The sequence below is a fragment of the Catharus ustulatus genome, chromosome 5 (assembly GCF_009819885.2).
Source record: "Catharus ustulatus isolate bCatUst1 chromosome 5, bCatUst1.pri.v2, whole genome shotgun sequence".
In the NCBI taxonomy this organism is placed as follows: Eukaryota; Metazoa; Chordata; class Aves; order Passeriformes; family Turdidae; genus Catharus; species Catharus ustulatus.
In genome coordinates this window covers 9,324,798-9,338,800 of record NC_046225.1, presented here as the reverse complement: position 1 = coordinate 9,338,800, position 14,003 = coordinate 9,324,798, and the positions used below count along the sequence as shown (strand labels likewise).

General features: G+C 40.2%; 1 protein-coding gene across 1 annotated transcript in view; it reads left to right on the top strand.

Annotated features, from left to right (window-relative positions):
• Positions 1-11,466, top strand: part of SLC7A11 (solute carrier family 7 member 11) — a 57,645-nt gene extending 46,179 nt beyond the window's left edge. Inside the window, exons 10-12 of the mRNA XM_033061140.1 lie at positions 2,645-2,794; positions 4,494-4,671; positions 9,335-11,466. Coding sequence (XP_032917031.1) covers positions 2,645-2,794; positions 4,494-4,671; positions 9,335-9,402 — 396 coding nt within the window. The 3' untranslated portion in view covers positions 9,403-11,466. The remainder of the gene's footprint in view (positions 1-2,644; positions 2,795-4,493; positions 4,672-9,334) is intronic.
• Positions 11,467-14,003: the final 2,537 nt, after the last annotated feature.

The following is a 14,003-nucleotide window of genomic DNA, read 5'->3' as shown; positions in this document are numbered from 1 at the left end:
CCCCTCTTTTTGGGATCAATGACTGCAGTGTATTTGGATAGGCCTCTGCCATATTTAGGAACTTACAGCCAAAGCAAGAGATGCACCTATGAATCAATGCTAGTAAGAGCAAATGCTTGTGGAATTTAAATTGGCTTTTGCTATTGATGCCTGTAAGCTCACTGCTGAATTGTTGAATTTTATATGTGCACATACAGCCATAGGCTTTGAAATTTTGAAAATTGGGCAGTGTAATTATGGTGAAAGCTTGTAATGAAATTAATCTTCCATAAACATTTAGTTAGTATTTTATTTCTTTGGGTGTAGTCATACCTTGTGGAAAAATTGCATTGACTGTTCTTTTGTGGAATGAAATGCACAAAATATATTAATATATTATTTTTTTCTCCTGACAGACATTTTCTGCTATTGCATATGGTCCTGTTACACCAGTGCATTGATTTCCTTTGAAAAAGTCAGATTCTCATTTGAAGATGCCTTTCCTTCAAAGATTGCAATTTTTTAGCTCACCTTATTGCAAATACAGCAGTGCCAGGACACATTCTACATCAATAGTAATTTTAGAATTTCCCTATTTTATTTCTCCTTCCAAGTTCTGCACACTGTAAGAAAGGAAAGAACTTTTGAGGATAAACTGAGAAAACGAGCATGTGCTTGAGGCTTGTCAAACTAAAAAGCAAAACAAACTAAACCAACACCATTTTTTGAAATTAAGAAATCTGTTTAAGTGTGTATGTTGCTAGAGAAATTTCCCAGTCTGGCCATTCACGAGGTGACTCGATGGGTCACTGCTGGACTCCTGCACATCCCACTCAGGTTTCCCCACTGCTTCAGCCCTGAGTTTCCCATGGCACAGTACCTGATGTCTCATTCCATAAAGCCAGGCACAGGAACACAGAAACAGCTGAGCTGGTGACCCTGAGGAGGGATCCCAGCAAAGGAATCCCATGGCCTTTATATCCCACATTGCCTCCACAAGTCTTTGGCTCCTGCTCCATCTCTGTGTCCCTCCACTCTGCTGGCTTCTCTGCTCTTCATCTGCTTTGGTATCCGAAGGGTCAGCAATTCCCAACTCCTGCTGTCACCCACTGCCTGTTCATCTGGCTGGAGTCACCAATCTTTCATGCTCTTTGTTATCCCAAAGCTTGGCTACTCGCGGCCTCTTGTCTCAGGCTTCCTCACAGAGCTCAGTCTGCATTTCAATCTGCATCTCAATTTGCAAGTTGAGCTTGGACCAGAAGTACTCCTCAGCAGCATGAGGAATTTGATAGATGTGTGTAGTAACTCATAGAAGTAATGAAATCTGATTGTAATCCTGCTTTCTTGTATTTTTTCTTGATAGCTCTACTTCACTTGCATTATTGTACATAGCTTGCATTATAGTTATAACTGAGATTTTAAACTTTTCGAGGCTGAGTCTGTAGAGAAATCTTGCCCAATATAATTCAGTGGTACAATTTCCCATGACATTTACATAGGAGTTTGTTTAATATCTGTATTGAGTACTTTATAAGTCATTAGAGGTTGGAGACCAGAGACACACATGTGAAATATTGATCCTTCTGATTCAAATCCATGTTGTCTGCACTGCTTTGAAGAAAAGGAGAGAGAGGCTGTGAATCCAGATAAATAATATAAGTTAGTTTTCTCTGTGTAAAGATTTAGCCCAGTGTTTTACTGCATCTTCAGCTGATTTCACCTGTTGCCTTGTTATAAACCTGAAGGATCTCACTTCCAGGACCTTCCCTCTGGCTGAAGGAAGAGGGATATGGTGAATTTGATTTACTCCTTCATGCCCAAATGCAAAGACATTTTTTGTCCAGTACTACTTTGAAATAGATCCATGTAGCTTTCACAAACCATCTAACTCATGACAAAAAACTCTAGTTTATACATGGCCTTCTGCCTGCCTCTCAGAAGCCTTGTATCTCAGACTAGCTTTTCTGTGAGGAGGTGTATTTATTTATTGTGGTGCTCCCTCTCCTCCTTGCTCTTCAGCAGCTGCCTGAATGACAGCTAAATTCTTCCTTCTGCTTATAAATATTTGCATTTACAATGTGCAATGAGTCCACGCTCTGCAAGTGTGAAAGGCAAACCCAAGCTGGTGGCAACCCAGCGTGCCCAGCTGGCATCTCATGGTGTGGAGCTCTCACCTTGCCATGTCCTCTTTGCTCACTTCCCCTTTGAAACCTGGGGAACTAACACTTTTTCCTTCCACAAAACACCTGGAAACCTCTGCTTTGATATGCTCAGATGTGGCCAAAATTTAGCTGTTCTTACCATTTACATCAGCAATGAGCAAGTAAGCCTGCAGTGAGCTCATATCCCATGGGAATGCTGCCCAGGATGCTCCAGCACTTGGGTGGGGCAGTGTGCCTGTGTATTTTTGTCTGGGTCACGGGGGACAGATTTGTATTGACCATGTGTGGCCAACCAGGGCAGATATATATTGATCCAAAATGGTCTCAGGGGACAGCTGGACATTGATCACACACCTGACTGCATGACAAAGGCAAGCCTGTGGCATTCAGGTGTATGCATGGGGCTGTGCTGCTTGTCCCTGTGGGAAAACTTGACATCTCTGCTGTAAAACAATCGAGATCGATCGACTAAACCCCTCTTATGCTCTGAATTTCTCTTGCAGCATCCTCTCACAATGATAATGTTATTCACCGGGGATCTCTACAGCCTCTTGAATTTCCTCAGCTTTGCCAGGTGGCTTTTTATTGGACTGGTAGTTGCTGGGTTGATTTATCTCAGATATAAACGTCCTGATATGCCTCGTCCTTTCAAGGTAACATCTGCTCTCTACTCTTTTACACAAATCCCTCCTGTCCATCCTGTAGTCAGGCAGCAAGGGAGCATTTCCCAATGCAACAAGCCAACCTCTTATTCAGGATAAACAGAGTGAAGTGAAAATAGTGTTTTGCAGTGAAGACTGAGAGTTTTCCTGCAAGGGTCCCCAGGTGTGTTCCATTCTGGAAAAGAATTCTTCCTGTTCCCTATGTTTGGGGGGCAGAGACTGAAGCTGCCGTGCTGAGGTGAAGGTGTTTGCTGAGTTTTGCTGTCTGTTGTGTCCAGGCTGTGTGATGTGAGCTATGTGAAAATACCTTTACCCTCTGCAGTCACAGAGGGGTCAGACTGGAAATATTGGGGTTACATGTCCCAACCAGCCAGTCCTCCATTTAATGTCTTCTTTGATAAAGGCCTGGATAATTTTACCATCAAAAAGTTATTCAAGCATAAGAATTTTTGAGAGAGAGCATTAATGTCACTGCAAATCCAATATCAAGTATGTCAATTTTCTGTGCAAGTAAGTGGTTAGTGTGGCTATTGTAATATTTGGCACTTGCAGTGGATTTGCAGTCAGAGTTATTGTGAACCCAGAAAGAAAATGTTAGTAGTCCTTTGAGTAGTAGCTATTTTGGCCTTGGTTCTGCTTGCTATTTTTCTTGCTTGTTTTAAGTAACATCATACAAAGTAAGTTGTCCCATTGTGTATCCAGAAAGATAATATCCATCATCAACAAACTGAGAAATATATCCCTATTTAGATGCTGCCAAGAAGAGTATTTTGTGAAGAACTGAGAATGTGTATTGTTGCATTCTTGTAGGCATATCAGTAAATAAAGAGGTGAACAGTACAACCTGTTTTGCTTTGATTTAAAAAAAAAAAAAAGTTTTGCCAGTGCACAAAAGAAGCACAGCAATGCTTAGAGGCATGAAAGGAAGAGAACAATCTCCAGGGAATTCTCAATTCTCCATTACACTTAATGTCTCATAAGCCATGCCTGTAGGCATTTCCTTCAGAGAGTTGCTAGGAGAGTGATTGCATTGGTGTTCTTGAAAATTGAGCAAATAAATTTGACATGGTTACTTTGTGTACTTTTAACCAGTGACACTGGCAGTGCTATCAGTCATACAGTCAGAAAGTGCTTTTTCAATGGGTATCAGGTGCATAACACTATCAAATATCTTTATCACTAGTCAAATTGCTGTTTAATTTGCTGTCTTCCTGCTGGATTTTGATTTTTACCTTAGGAAGAAAATCAATATGCTCTTAATAGTTTTAAAAGGTGACTTGAGCTCCTGGTTGTGTTTTAAAATGTTTTCTAATGGGTAATTATCAAAACGGAAATCTTTACTGTGCTTAGAGCTGCTTACTGATATGCTGGGGGATTAGAGGAAGGACTTTTACAATGAAACCTATTTACAGTCCTTACATATTAGAGGAAGTAAAACACTGGAGTGTTTTAGAGTGTAATTAAGAGACTTCTGTGGTACTCACTGCATAGCAGTAGGCTACAGCAGACAGCAGTGACTTCTGCAGTCACTGACATTTTGTGTGCTTGCTCTAGATAACACTAATTTCTCCAGAACTGTCCTGTACTGCTGACTCTTATTCAATTTATATTTAATGGAAAATTGAATGCCTCATTCATTACTTTACATTGACCCTATTATTTAATGGCTCTTTGTGTGGTTATTTTTCAGGTTCCTCTATTTATTCCAGCGTTATTTTCCTTCACTTGCCTCTTCATGGTTGCACTGTCACTTTACTCTGACCCAGTGAACACAGGGATTGGATTTGCAATAACCCTGACTGGCATTCCTGCCTACTACCTCTTTATTGTATGGGACAACAAGCCAAAGTGGTTCAGAAAGCTTCTAGGTAAGTCCTGGTGGGGGACTTCTCTCCTTCATGCTGGCTCCAGGAGTTTCTCAGAGCTCTGCCTGTGCTGTGAAATCCTTTGGATCGATGCTCTCAGCTGCTCTGAGCTGGGGGTGACTGCACAAGTTGCTTTTGGGCACGTGCTCCAGCATTGCTCTGCCAGTGGCAATCAATGTCCCCTTACTAATGAGGTACATTCACAGCAAGGCTGTTCTTCAGCCAGGGATTGATTTTAAATGACTGATCCTTCTTCCCCTGCCTCCCCTACAAACATCTAATTCCTTTTAAATCACCATCATCTTCTCCTGACCCTGTCTCTGTGCTACTAAAGACAGTGCTGCACTCCTTGGAGAGTCTGGAATCTTGAGCAAAACGCCTGTGATGACAGGATGAGCTTTTTGTTCCCTACTGAGACCATGTCTGTGTTTGGAATGGGACTGGAAGTGTCTGGAAGGTTCAGGCAGGTTGGGCATGCCCTTAGCAGTGGCACCTAACAAGGTGATACCATGGCTGACATGTCTCCATGGAAATTATTTCTGTGCTTTGTGAAGAATGACTTCTGTGTGACTTGGCTAGTAGAATTTCATGCCTGGACTACTCTGAGAATCCTTTCTGTACCATTTCTGAAAGGTTTTGAAAAGATTTGTGGAAGTTCTGATGTGTTAGAAAATGATTATTTGGAACAAATTCAATTTTCAAAACATAAAATAAAATTATTTGCAAAATATTTCAGGAATGAAGGATAGTTTATAAAAAGCACCTAAAACTGAAACTCAGCCTGTGAAATCTTTAACTAAAAATAGTTGATTTCTATAGATGCTAAATCAAAAGTGCATATTGTTTTCCATGCTTCAGTCTTAATTGGTGATTTAAAATGAGCTTCTCACAAGAAAAGTATAGTGTCTTTATATGTAATTACCAGTATAACCAGTTGTATGTATTTTCTCAATATAAATATGTTACAGAGTTATATCCTGTCTGCTGTAGAATATGTGAATTTCCCTCTCAAATGCATGCTGGGAAGTCCATAGGCAATAGGGCAGAAAGTATTTACAGAAAAAGGCGTTAGTTTAGGCTAGCAATATTATTGCCAAAAAGTTATAAATTACTTGCAGTGTCCTGGGAATGGGTAGAAATCTTCAGGACAAATTAAAGCAGTTGTATGCAGAAGGACATTCCATTAAGTAGTTGGGGTTTAGTCTGTTTATAGTTTCTCAGTCTTGGCATTTACAGTCTAGGAATTTTTCCCTTATTAAATCCAGGAGATTTTTGGCATTTTCTGTCATGTCTTAGAAATTTTGGAATACAGCTACTTGAATCTTTGGCCACGGGATGCCAGTGTTGAACTACAATACTTGGGCAAGAGAAAGAATATTCTCTTTAAGCTAGACTGGGTAGAGGTGAAGATTCTTCTGCCAGCTGTGACAATGAAGCTGAATAATTTCTAGCTTTTCAGGTAAATCCAAATTCTCCTTCCAGAAAGAAGTCTTTGTGCCTGTGTCACATCCATGGATGGGCATGGTGTACTGGCTCAGAGGGGAAGGCAGCAGAAGCCAGTCAGTGAGGGAAACAGCTTGTTTGTTTTGCAATTATTATCCCCAAAATAACAACAATAATGACAGAAAACTGATGCTGACAGTTTTGAGGTGGAGCAGAGTGGAGATTTACTTGTGAAATAAACAGATTTTTCTTTTCCCTCAGAAGAAGCAATAAACCTTCTGTGTGGAGTCATTAAGCTGGCATTATTTTGGGAGAGCCATTGTATAGCCTGAGAACATTTACAGAAGGTATTGAATGAGGATAAATTCACTTAAGGTACCTCTGTGAGATATAGAAAAGAAATTGGGCAGCTGCAAGCTTGATGTTCTAACCTTGAAACAATATGTCTCACATAGACAGGAAAGTGTAATTCCAGCACAAGGTAAAGGACAGTATAAAAAAATGGGATTGTCATTTGAGGCAGATTTTGCCAGAGTAACTGGGTAATTTTCTATGAGAAGGTAAATGATGGGGTTTGTTTACAAAGGAGAATGTGATGAATCCAGTCTACTTAGACTTAACCAAAGCATTTCATGTGGCACCAGAGGGGCAGGAGGAGCCTGCCAGTCTGAGCACAACACTGTGCTACCAATGCTGCTCCCAAATTGCTTCAGGTGCCCAGATCAGCACATGGGGCTCTGAAAAGTCCCCTCCTTGAGGCATTGCCTGGTTCAGCTGCCCAGATGTGCCTCAGCACTGAGAGATGGCTCACAAACCCCATAAGGTGCAAATCCCCATGGGTACAGACCCAAGGTCAGAGGGAATATCCTGAACAGGCTTTGTAAGGATCAGAGGAAAGGGATATTGAGCAGCCAGAATGAGCTAAAAGAGCCTGAAGATACATATATTTCTGAAAGGAGTTTCAGGCTGATTGCATTAGCAGAGCCCTGGAATGGATTACCCAAGGAATCCTCTCCCAAGGCTGAAAGTTTTGTTCTGTGCTTATGGCATTTACTTTGCCCATTCTCCTTACAGAATTGCTGCATTGAACAAAAGGTAACTTTATAGCTTGTAGGGTGTGTAGATTCTGGGATGGTATTTTGCAATGAGAATAATATTTTGTTCTCTCCTCTTCCAAAGGAATTTTGCTGTAGCACTAGATGTGCTGGGACAAATACTTTTCAACTAGTGCAGGCCACATTTGACCTCTGTATTTTTGCTTTTTCTGTAAAACTATTGTGAAAATGAAAAAAAGTTGAGCCTAGAAAATCTTAAGCAGCAGATCAGTGTGTAAAAGGGTGCATCACCAGCAGGAGAATGCTTCTATCTGCACTTCCTCAGTTGAAAACCCAACCTCATACTCACACAAAAACATTTATTTCTACAGTGGGTTGAATTTCAAGAAGGTAAAAAGTTGAATCCTACTTTTTTTTTTTTTTTTTTTTTTTTTTCATAGCTGAGCCCCTTGCTGGAAATGAGATCTCTTTTTATAATAAAAGATCTCTGCCAGGGTTGTTTAGCACCAGAGGATGGCACTTGCTCACTTAGGACAAAATGTTATGTGCTCAATTTGCTTCCCTTGTTGAGTTTGTGGTGGGATCCACAGGAGATTATCTCAGCATTTGGTGGTTACAGATTTCATGTGCAGTCACATATAGCTATGAAATTCCTGCTTTCTTTCCTCACCTAAACTTTATGTGGTGCTTGTGTGAATACAAGGTCTAGGTTTTTTTATAAATGTTGTCCCCTAGGACCCATTTGCAGTGAATTTTCCTCTCAGAAAGGAAAAATCAGGATTTAAAGTGGGCTGGGGAAGTTACCTGCACATTCATGGTATGTTGTCTTGTGACAAATGTGATACTGGTCCTGTAACTCTAGGTACTGCTCCCAGCAGACAACACAGAGGTACTGACTGGAAACACATTGGGACATTTTCATAGGGGAAAGTGCTCCATATACTGATTTATTCTGAGTGCATTGAGACCAAAAAAATGCAAAGAATTCCAGCTCCCCCACCTCGCCTACTCTGCTGTGGCTTCATCCCAGGAGAGAGAGAAAAACTGCTGCTGGAAATGGAGCCCTGGGCAAGGGCTTGCTGCTGCAGGGAGCTCTAGAGATGCCCAGGGTTTCCCTCTGCTGCCTTTTTCCAAGAGCTGTCATGCCACTTCTCAGCTTCATCAAATTCCCTTTTTCCCTTTGCTTGTCCTCAAAGCTGGAAGGGCTGGGATGGCAGAGTGAAGCCCTGCTGTTTTCCTGCTGCTGGCTTTCCTCCTGTCCTTCATCCTTGCTGTGCTCAGCCCAGCTCTGACGTCCCCACTACGGGTAGGGAAGGCAGATGGGAGGGAAATGCAATGCCTGGAGACTCTCAGCCTCCCTGCCCCTGTCAGTTCATAGTCTAAGGGCAGCCTGGCTTGGCACTGAGCTGGTGACACGCAGAGAAAAGAGGAAAGGATGGTGGAATCTGCCTTAGACAGGAGGTCAGAGCAGTGGTTTCAGTTCATATCTTCTGTGAGTTGCACTGTTTTACCCTCCTGGCTTTGCGCTGTGTCAACATCAACATTCATGCCAGGCATTCAAGGAAAATCAGAACTTTCTTTTACAATTTCTGCTTATTTAAAATAGGATACTAAGGAAGAGTGAGAAGTGAAAGAAATTGTAAGAAAATGCTCTTTTACTATTCTGTATGTGAATTAACTCTGCCATTTACATATCAGTACCCTAAAAAGAAAACCACCAAAGCACCAGAAGGAAATAAATGTCAGAGTGAAAAAAAGAAAACATGAAGTTACTTTGAATGGGTGACTTTTTTTTTTTTTTTTCCCTTAGATGGGTCTTGGCACAGGAAAATAAATTTATTTGAATTCTTCCAGACTTGTATTTCACCATAACATCTTGATTAAAGCTAAGCAATTATGCAGAGCAGTCATTTTTAAAGATAGCCTTTAAAAGCATGCAGACTTTTATTGAATGAGATTATACATCCATACCCTTCCATTGTTATTGTATATGCATAGCCTTGGATCAGAGGCACAGAAAACAGAGAAGAAAATTTTGAGTTTAAATGATATATGTCTATATGACCTATGTGCAAGTAGCCTGTATAGAAGCTAAGATAATTTTCCTGACTGCTTCTCCTTCATCTCTCCTGCAGGATCTGACCACGTGTATGCTTTTATCTTTGCAGGCAAGGTAACCATAGCATTGCAAATCCTCTTGGAAGTCATCCCAGCAGAGGAAGATCAGAAATCATGATCATCATGTACAGCTTTTGGCCTGGTGTTCGATTTCTACCTGAAATAAAAAGAGTTGGGAGATTTATCCCCCTTCCTAACATGCTGCAAACTGGAGGAACAAGTCACAGTCGTGATGGATACTGAACTAGTCGCTCAACAGAATTTTCTTTTATGATGCTGTTGCAAATTTTTTTTTTTTAATATGGTTGGTCTACGTGTAGAAAGCAAGAACTTGTGCTACGAGGGAACTCTTCACTATTTCTTTTGGTACAGTGTCTTATTTTAACAAACTGTAAGTTCATCAAGCTGGGATTTTGTTTGCCTTGTCACTGAAGATAGGTTCAAGTGATGTGTCATAGCTGGGTGAAGAATGCATCTTGCTTTCTGTCCCTGGAGATCTCAACTCTCACCAGAGCAAGGGTGAGGTAAAGCTGCTGAGTTTCACATACTACATTCTTCCCATCACTCTGTTTGGCAGCCTGATTTGACTTTTGACTCGCTGGAGGCCCCAGCACGCAGATGCAGAAGAACTACTCCCCAGACCTCATGGTTTCTTCATTCCAGAAAAATCTTTTGAGACTTAATATTTCCGCCAGTGGGGCAGAAAGATTTAAGCACGGGAATTTTAGCAGTAATTTTATGCATGTTTTTACCAGGCTGGAATTGATCACTGGTTTTACCAGTGTTTGTGTACCTACACACACAAAATCCAGCAAGTTGAGCAATGACCTTCAAATGAACCAAAATATTTGAAGGTCACCTCCGCTGCTGTATGAATATTTCCTATCTGGAAGCATATGGTCCTGCAGTTATCAGTCAGGCAAACCTGATTTTAAAGTTTTATGTCAGTGTTGGTGGGCAGAAATAGATGTCAGTTGGTGGGAACATGGTAAAGGCACAACAATAAATGCAATAATTTTATTAATAAGGTATAAGGCAGGCTACAGCAGATCTGTTGATTTAGTAGGATATGTGCCTGATCTGTGGGCTTTTCACTCAAGCACACTCCATTTAACAGAGCTTTGGAACACTGAGGAACATGTGCTTTTCCTGTCTTCTCATGGGTTTTATCTCAGCAGAAGCAGAGAAAGGCCTTCAAAACTGATAAAATTAAATTAAATTAAATTCATCTCCAGAATGATTTTTGAGCTGGCTCAAATATGAGCTGAAATGTTGCTCTTTTAAAAAGATAATTGTAAAGCAAAAGAGATTTTTTTTAATACTTAGAAACTGAGTTTTATATTCTTACTGACTACCCAACCTTAAGGTTAAGGTTTATTATCACTCTGTTAATGATATAGCACCTAACTATTGAATGCACTACTATTTGACCTGTCTGCTTTCAGCAAGTCATGTTTCATGAAAATTCTTATGGAACTAAGCAACATTTAACTCCTAAATTGGGAGAAAAGCACAACTAGTAGCCAGACCACTACAGTAAAGGGAGACTGTGTATTGTTTGTGTGTTGTATATATCCAGAATATCTACTGCTTTAAAGGTGTACAGTAATGTGTCTTAAATGTATACATGTTTTTTTTTTTGATTTTGTATCTCTGTGGTGGAATTTCACAAAAGTAGGGAAATGCTTATGGAGAAGAGCAGTAATTTAAGACACAGGAAGCATTTTGCAAACAGTGTTTTTCTTTAAATGTTTTCTGTTTACAGCAATTTAGTGTTATTAGAAATTTTGTTTTTAGGCGAACATTTGGAGAGAGTTTTTTGTGTTGATAGTGGATGTGTTTGTTTAGTGCTTACCTTTGGGTCACAGTTCTGCCTTTGAGGCCATCCCCATTCACCAGGGTTTGGCCTGGGTCGTCATGGAGCATCTTCAAAGTGCACAAACTCTACTTGTCTGTGGCAGGAATGAACTGCCTGGCACCCTGCAGGAGTGCACCCAACCCATTCCTCCCCTATGGACGCAAAGTGCTCGGAATCCAGAGCAGAACCACTTCCAGAGCGACACTGGACGCGACCTTTTCACTCTGACTCTCCCATGTATTCACTCCTGTTGTGCCACATTACTTGAAAGTGGAATTGTAGGCAGTGTTAACTTGTAGAAATAAAGGGGCTCCATAAATGTAACCGAACGTTGCTTTATTTTCCCATCGCGGTCTTTAAGGTTTAGAAATGTTTCTGAAACCTGACTAAATGAGCGTATTCTTACTAGGTTTAGTTCATGTAAGGGTTAATTTATCCTGAGGGAAGTCCTAGGACTTGTTGATTGTGAAGGTGTGTATTTTAGGAAGGGAAAAAGTCACCTGCAAAATAAAAATCTGGGGTTTTTTGAAGGTGCAGAGGGATTTTAATTTCAGGTTTAGTTTCTTTAGCACATACAAGTGCAGTACAAAATAATGTAATTGTGTTTCCACTGTATTATGAAAAGTCAATATTAAGAATTTTTATTACACTTGAAAGTGAGGCATATCTTCAGAAATTGAGGAAAAACATTTTTCCTTTAACCATCAAGTTCTCTTATAAGAGAATTTGTATTTTTTTTCAGGGTCATAGAAGAAATTCTTCTAGATTAAAGGATAGACTTTATATATACTTTTTCTTAGGACCTGAGGTGGTCAGGCCAATGAGACTATTTCTGTGGAGAATTTCAGTGGTTCTCCTTTTTCTTGCCTTTTGCACTTTTATATCAACTGGATGTGCCAAAAGATATTTTTCTTTTTGTTTAGGTGGTTGTTGCTGGTTTTTTTCTTCCTTAAATTTGTTGTTTTTCTGGAGTACAGGTAAAATTATCACTAAAGGCAAGAGAAATGAACATCTAATGTGAGTAGCAAATACTGCTCAGGTTTAGTCTAACAGAGAAACTGTTCAGCACCTGAAGCCTCTGAAGGGTCTGGCATGCCTTTGCATCTCCTAATCTGGAGCATCACAATTCCCCCATAAGAATTATTTATTTCCAATTCAAATTGCAACAGAGGCTTCTTTTGGCCACACTACATCTTCTGTATTTTTCAATCCGAATGAAAACCAAACAAAAAAAATCTTTGCTTGCCAAAGGTTCGTGTGCCTTTCACTATATCTATATAAATATAACTCCTTGTCTGAATGTGTATTTATTTTCACAGGGAAATCAGGCTTCAATTTAAGAATAGTTTTCAAATATTTTTCTACAGAAGAAAATAGTAGTTACCTATATCCACAAGGTGCATATTTGTTTTGATGTAACAAGATAATGATGATTTTCCATTATATTCAGTGCCTCCAGAATTTCTGACTTAAAAATTAGCCATATATCAGGATCCAAACAGATTTTAATTAACATAAGTCTTCGAGAAATGGGTGTTGATCTTTCTTAGGAGGAATTAGATATTTCATTTTATCAAATACTGTGTTTAGTGACCAGAAGACCACAGAACACGGAGCAGGTAATGAACATACTGAAATCCAAAAACTGTGATGGATGCAAAGTACAAAATGTGGCATTTGAACCAGAAGTAGTCAGGGGGAAGTGCAGGACAATGTGTGATGACCCCTAATGGTCATTGGGCAACTGCCTAAGGCTTGAGACTCTTCTGCAGGACAACCATCCTAAAAATGCACACTCATGGCCATATATACAAATTTTGTGTCCTGCCTAAGGAGCTGTGGAGTCCCCTTTATCCAGGCTCTCCCCCTGGCAGGATGAGTCTCAGGGAAGGCTGGTACTGTCAGAGGGAGATGGCAGATTGAGATATCCCTGTGCCTTTTCTGTAGAACACATCACTCCTTCTGGAGTGATTTTACTTCCCCCTGCATTCTTAGAGCCATTCCTCTCTGGTGGTGTCTGGAGTAACTGAGAAAAGTCTCCATGCCTTAAACACCTCTGGGATTTATTGAGACTTGGCAAACTGATGGAGTTGTTCAGCTCCCTTCAGAAATCTGTAGAATTTTCTTGCATGTTAGTCCATGTTGAGCTTGTTTTCTATTGTATTTTTGCCAAAGAACTCTTGGGAAACGTGTCAACAGTTGACACCATTTCTGTTTACATTTACTTTCTTGTTTTTTTCGTTATTCAAAGAAACTTTTGAAATAATTTTTCCTTGAAGTGCAAAGATCCAAATGGATCTGTTCCAACAAAGGATTAAATTTATCAAGAGAGAGTTTGGATCCTCTTCATATTCCCTGTAACAGGAATGTCTACAGTGTTGTGATGTATATCAAAGCTTTGATATTTTCTAAATATGACATCACCTTCATCTCCTTGAAAGGGCAGTGCCATCCCTTCCTTTGTGGAGCACCTCAGCTCCTAGAGCTGGATGTCAGCAGGTGACCTTAGCGCTGGACAGGCTCTGCTGAGCCCAGAGGTTCTTCTGTTCAAGGGAAGTTGGAACTCTGGGTTTTAAAATGTAGCTGGCTTTTACAATCATCTCTCTCATTTGTACTCAAGATGTTTTGTAAAGCTGTTAGATAGGGATTTTGGTGCTGTTTTATTAATGTGGTTTTGTGTGTGACTGTGTGTGCATGATTTTTATTTTTTCCCCCTTCCTGTTAGTTATGAGAAGTTAAATGTTATGGGATCTTCTAATTTTACCCTGTGCCTTTGGCTCTGCCTGAAGAAAGCCATTTGATGCAGTTTCAGCTGCCAATATCTCTTTGCCACTCAGTCATTACAGTGTAATTGGATCTAA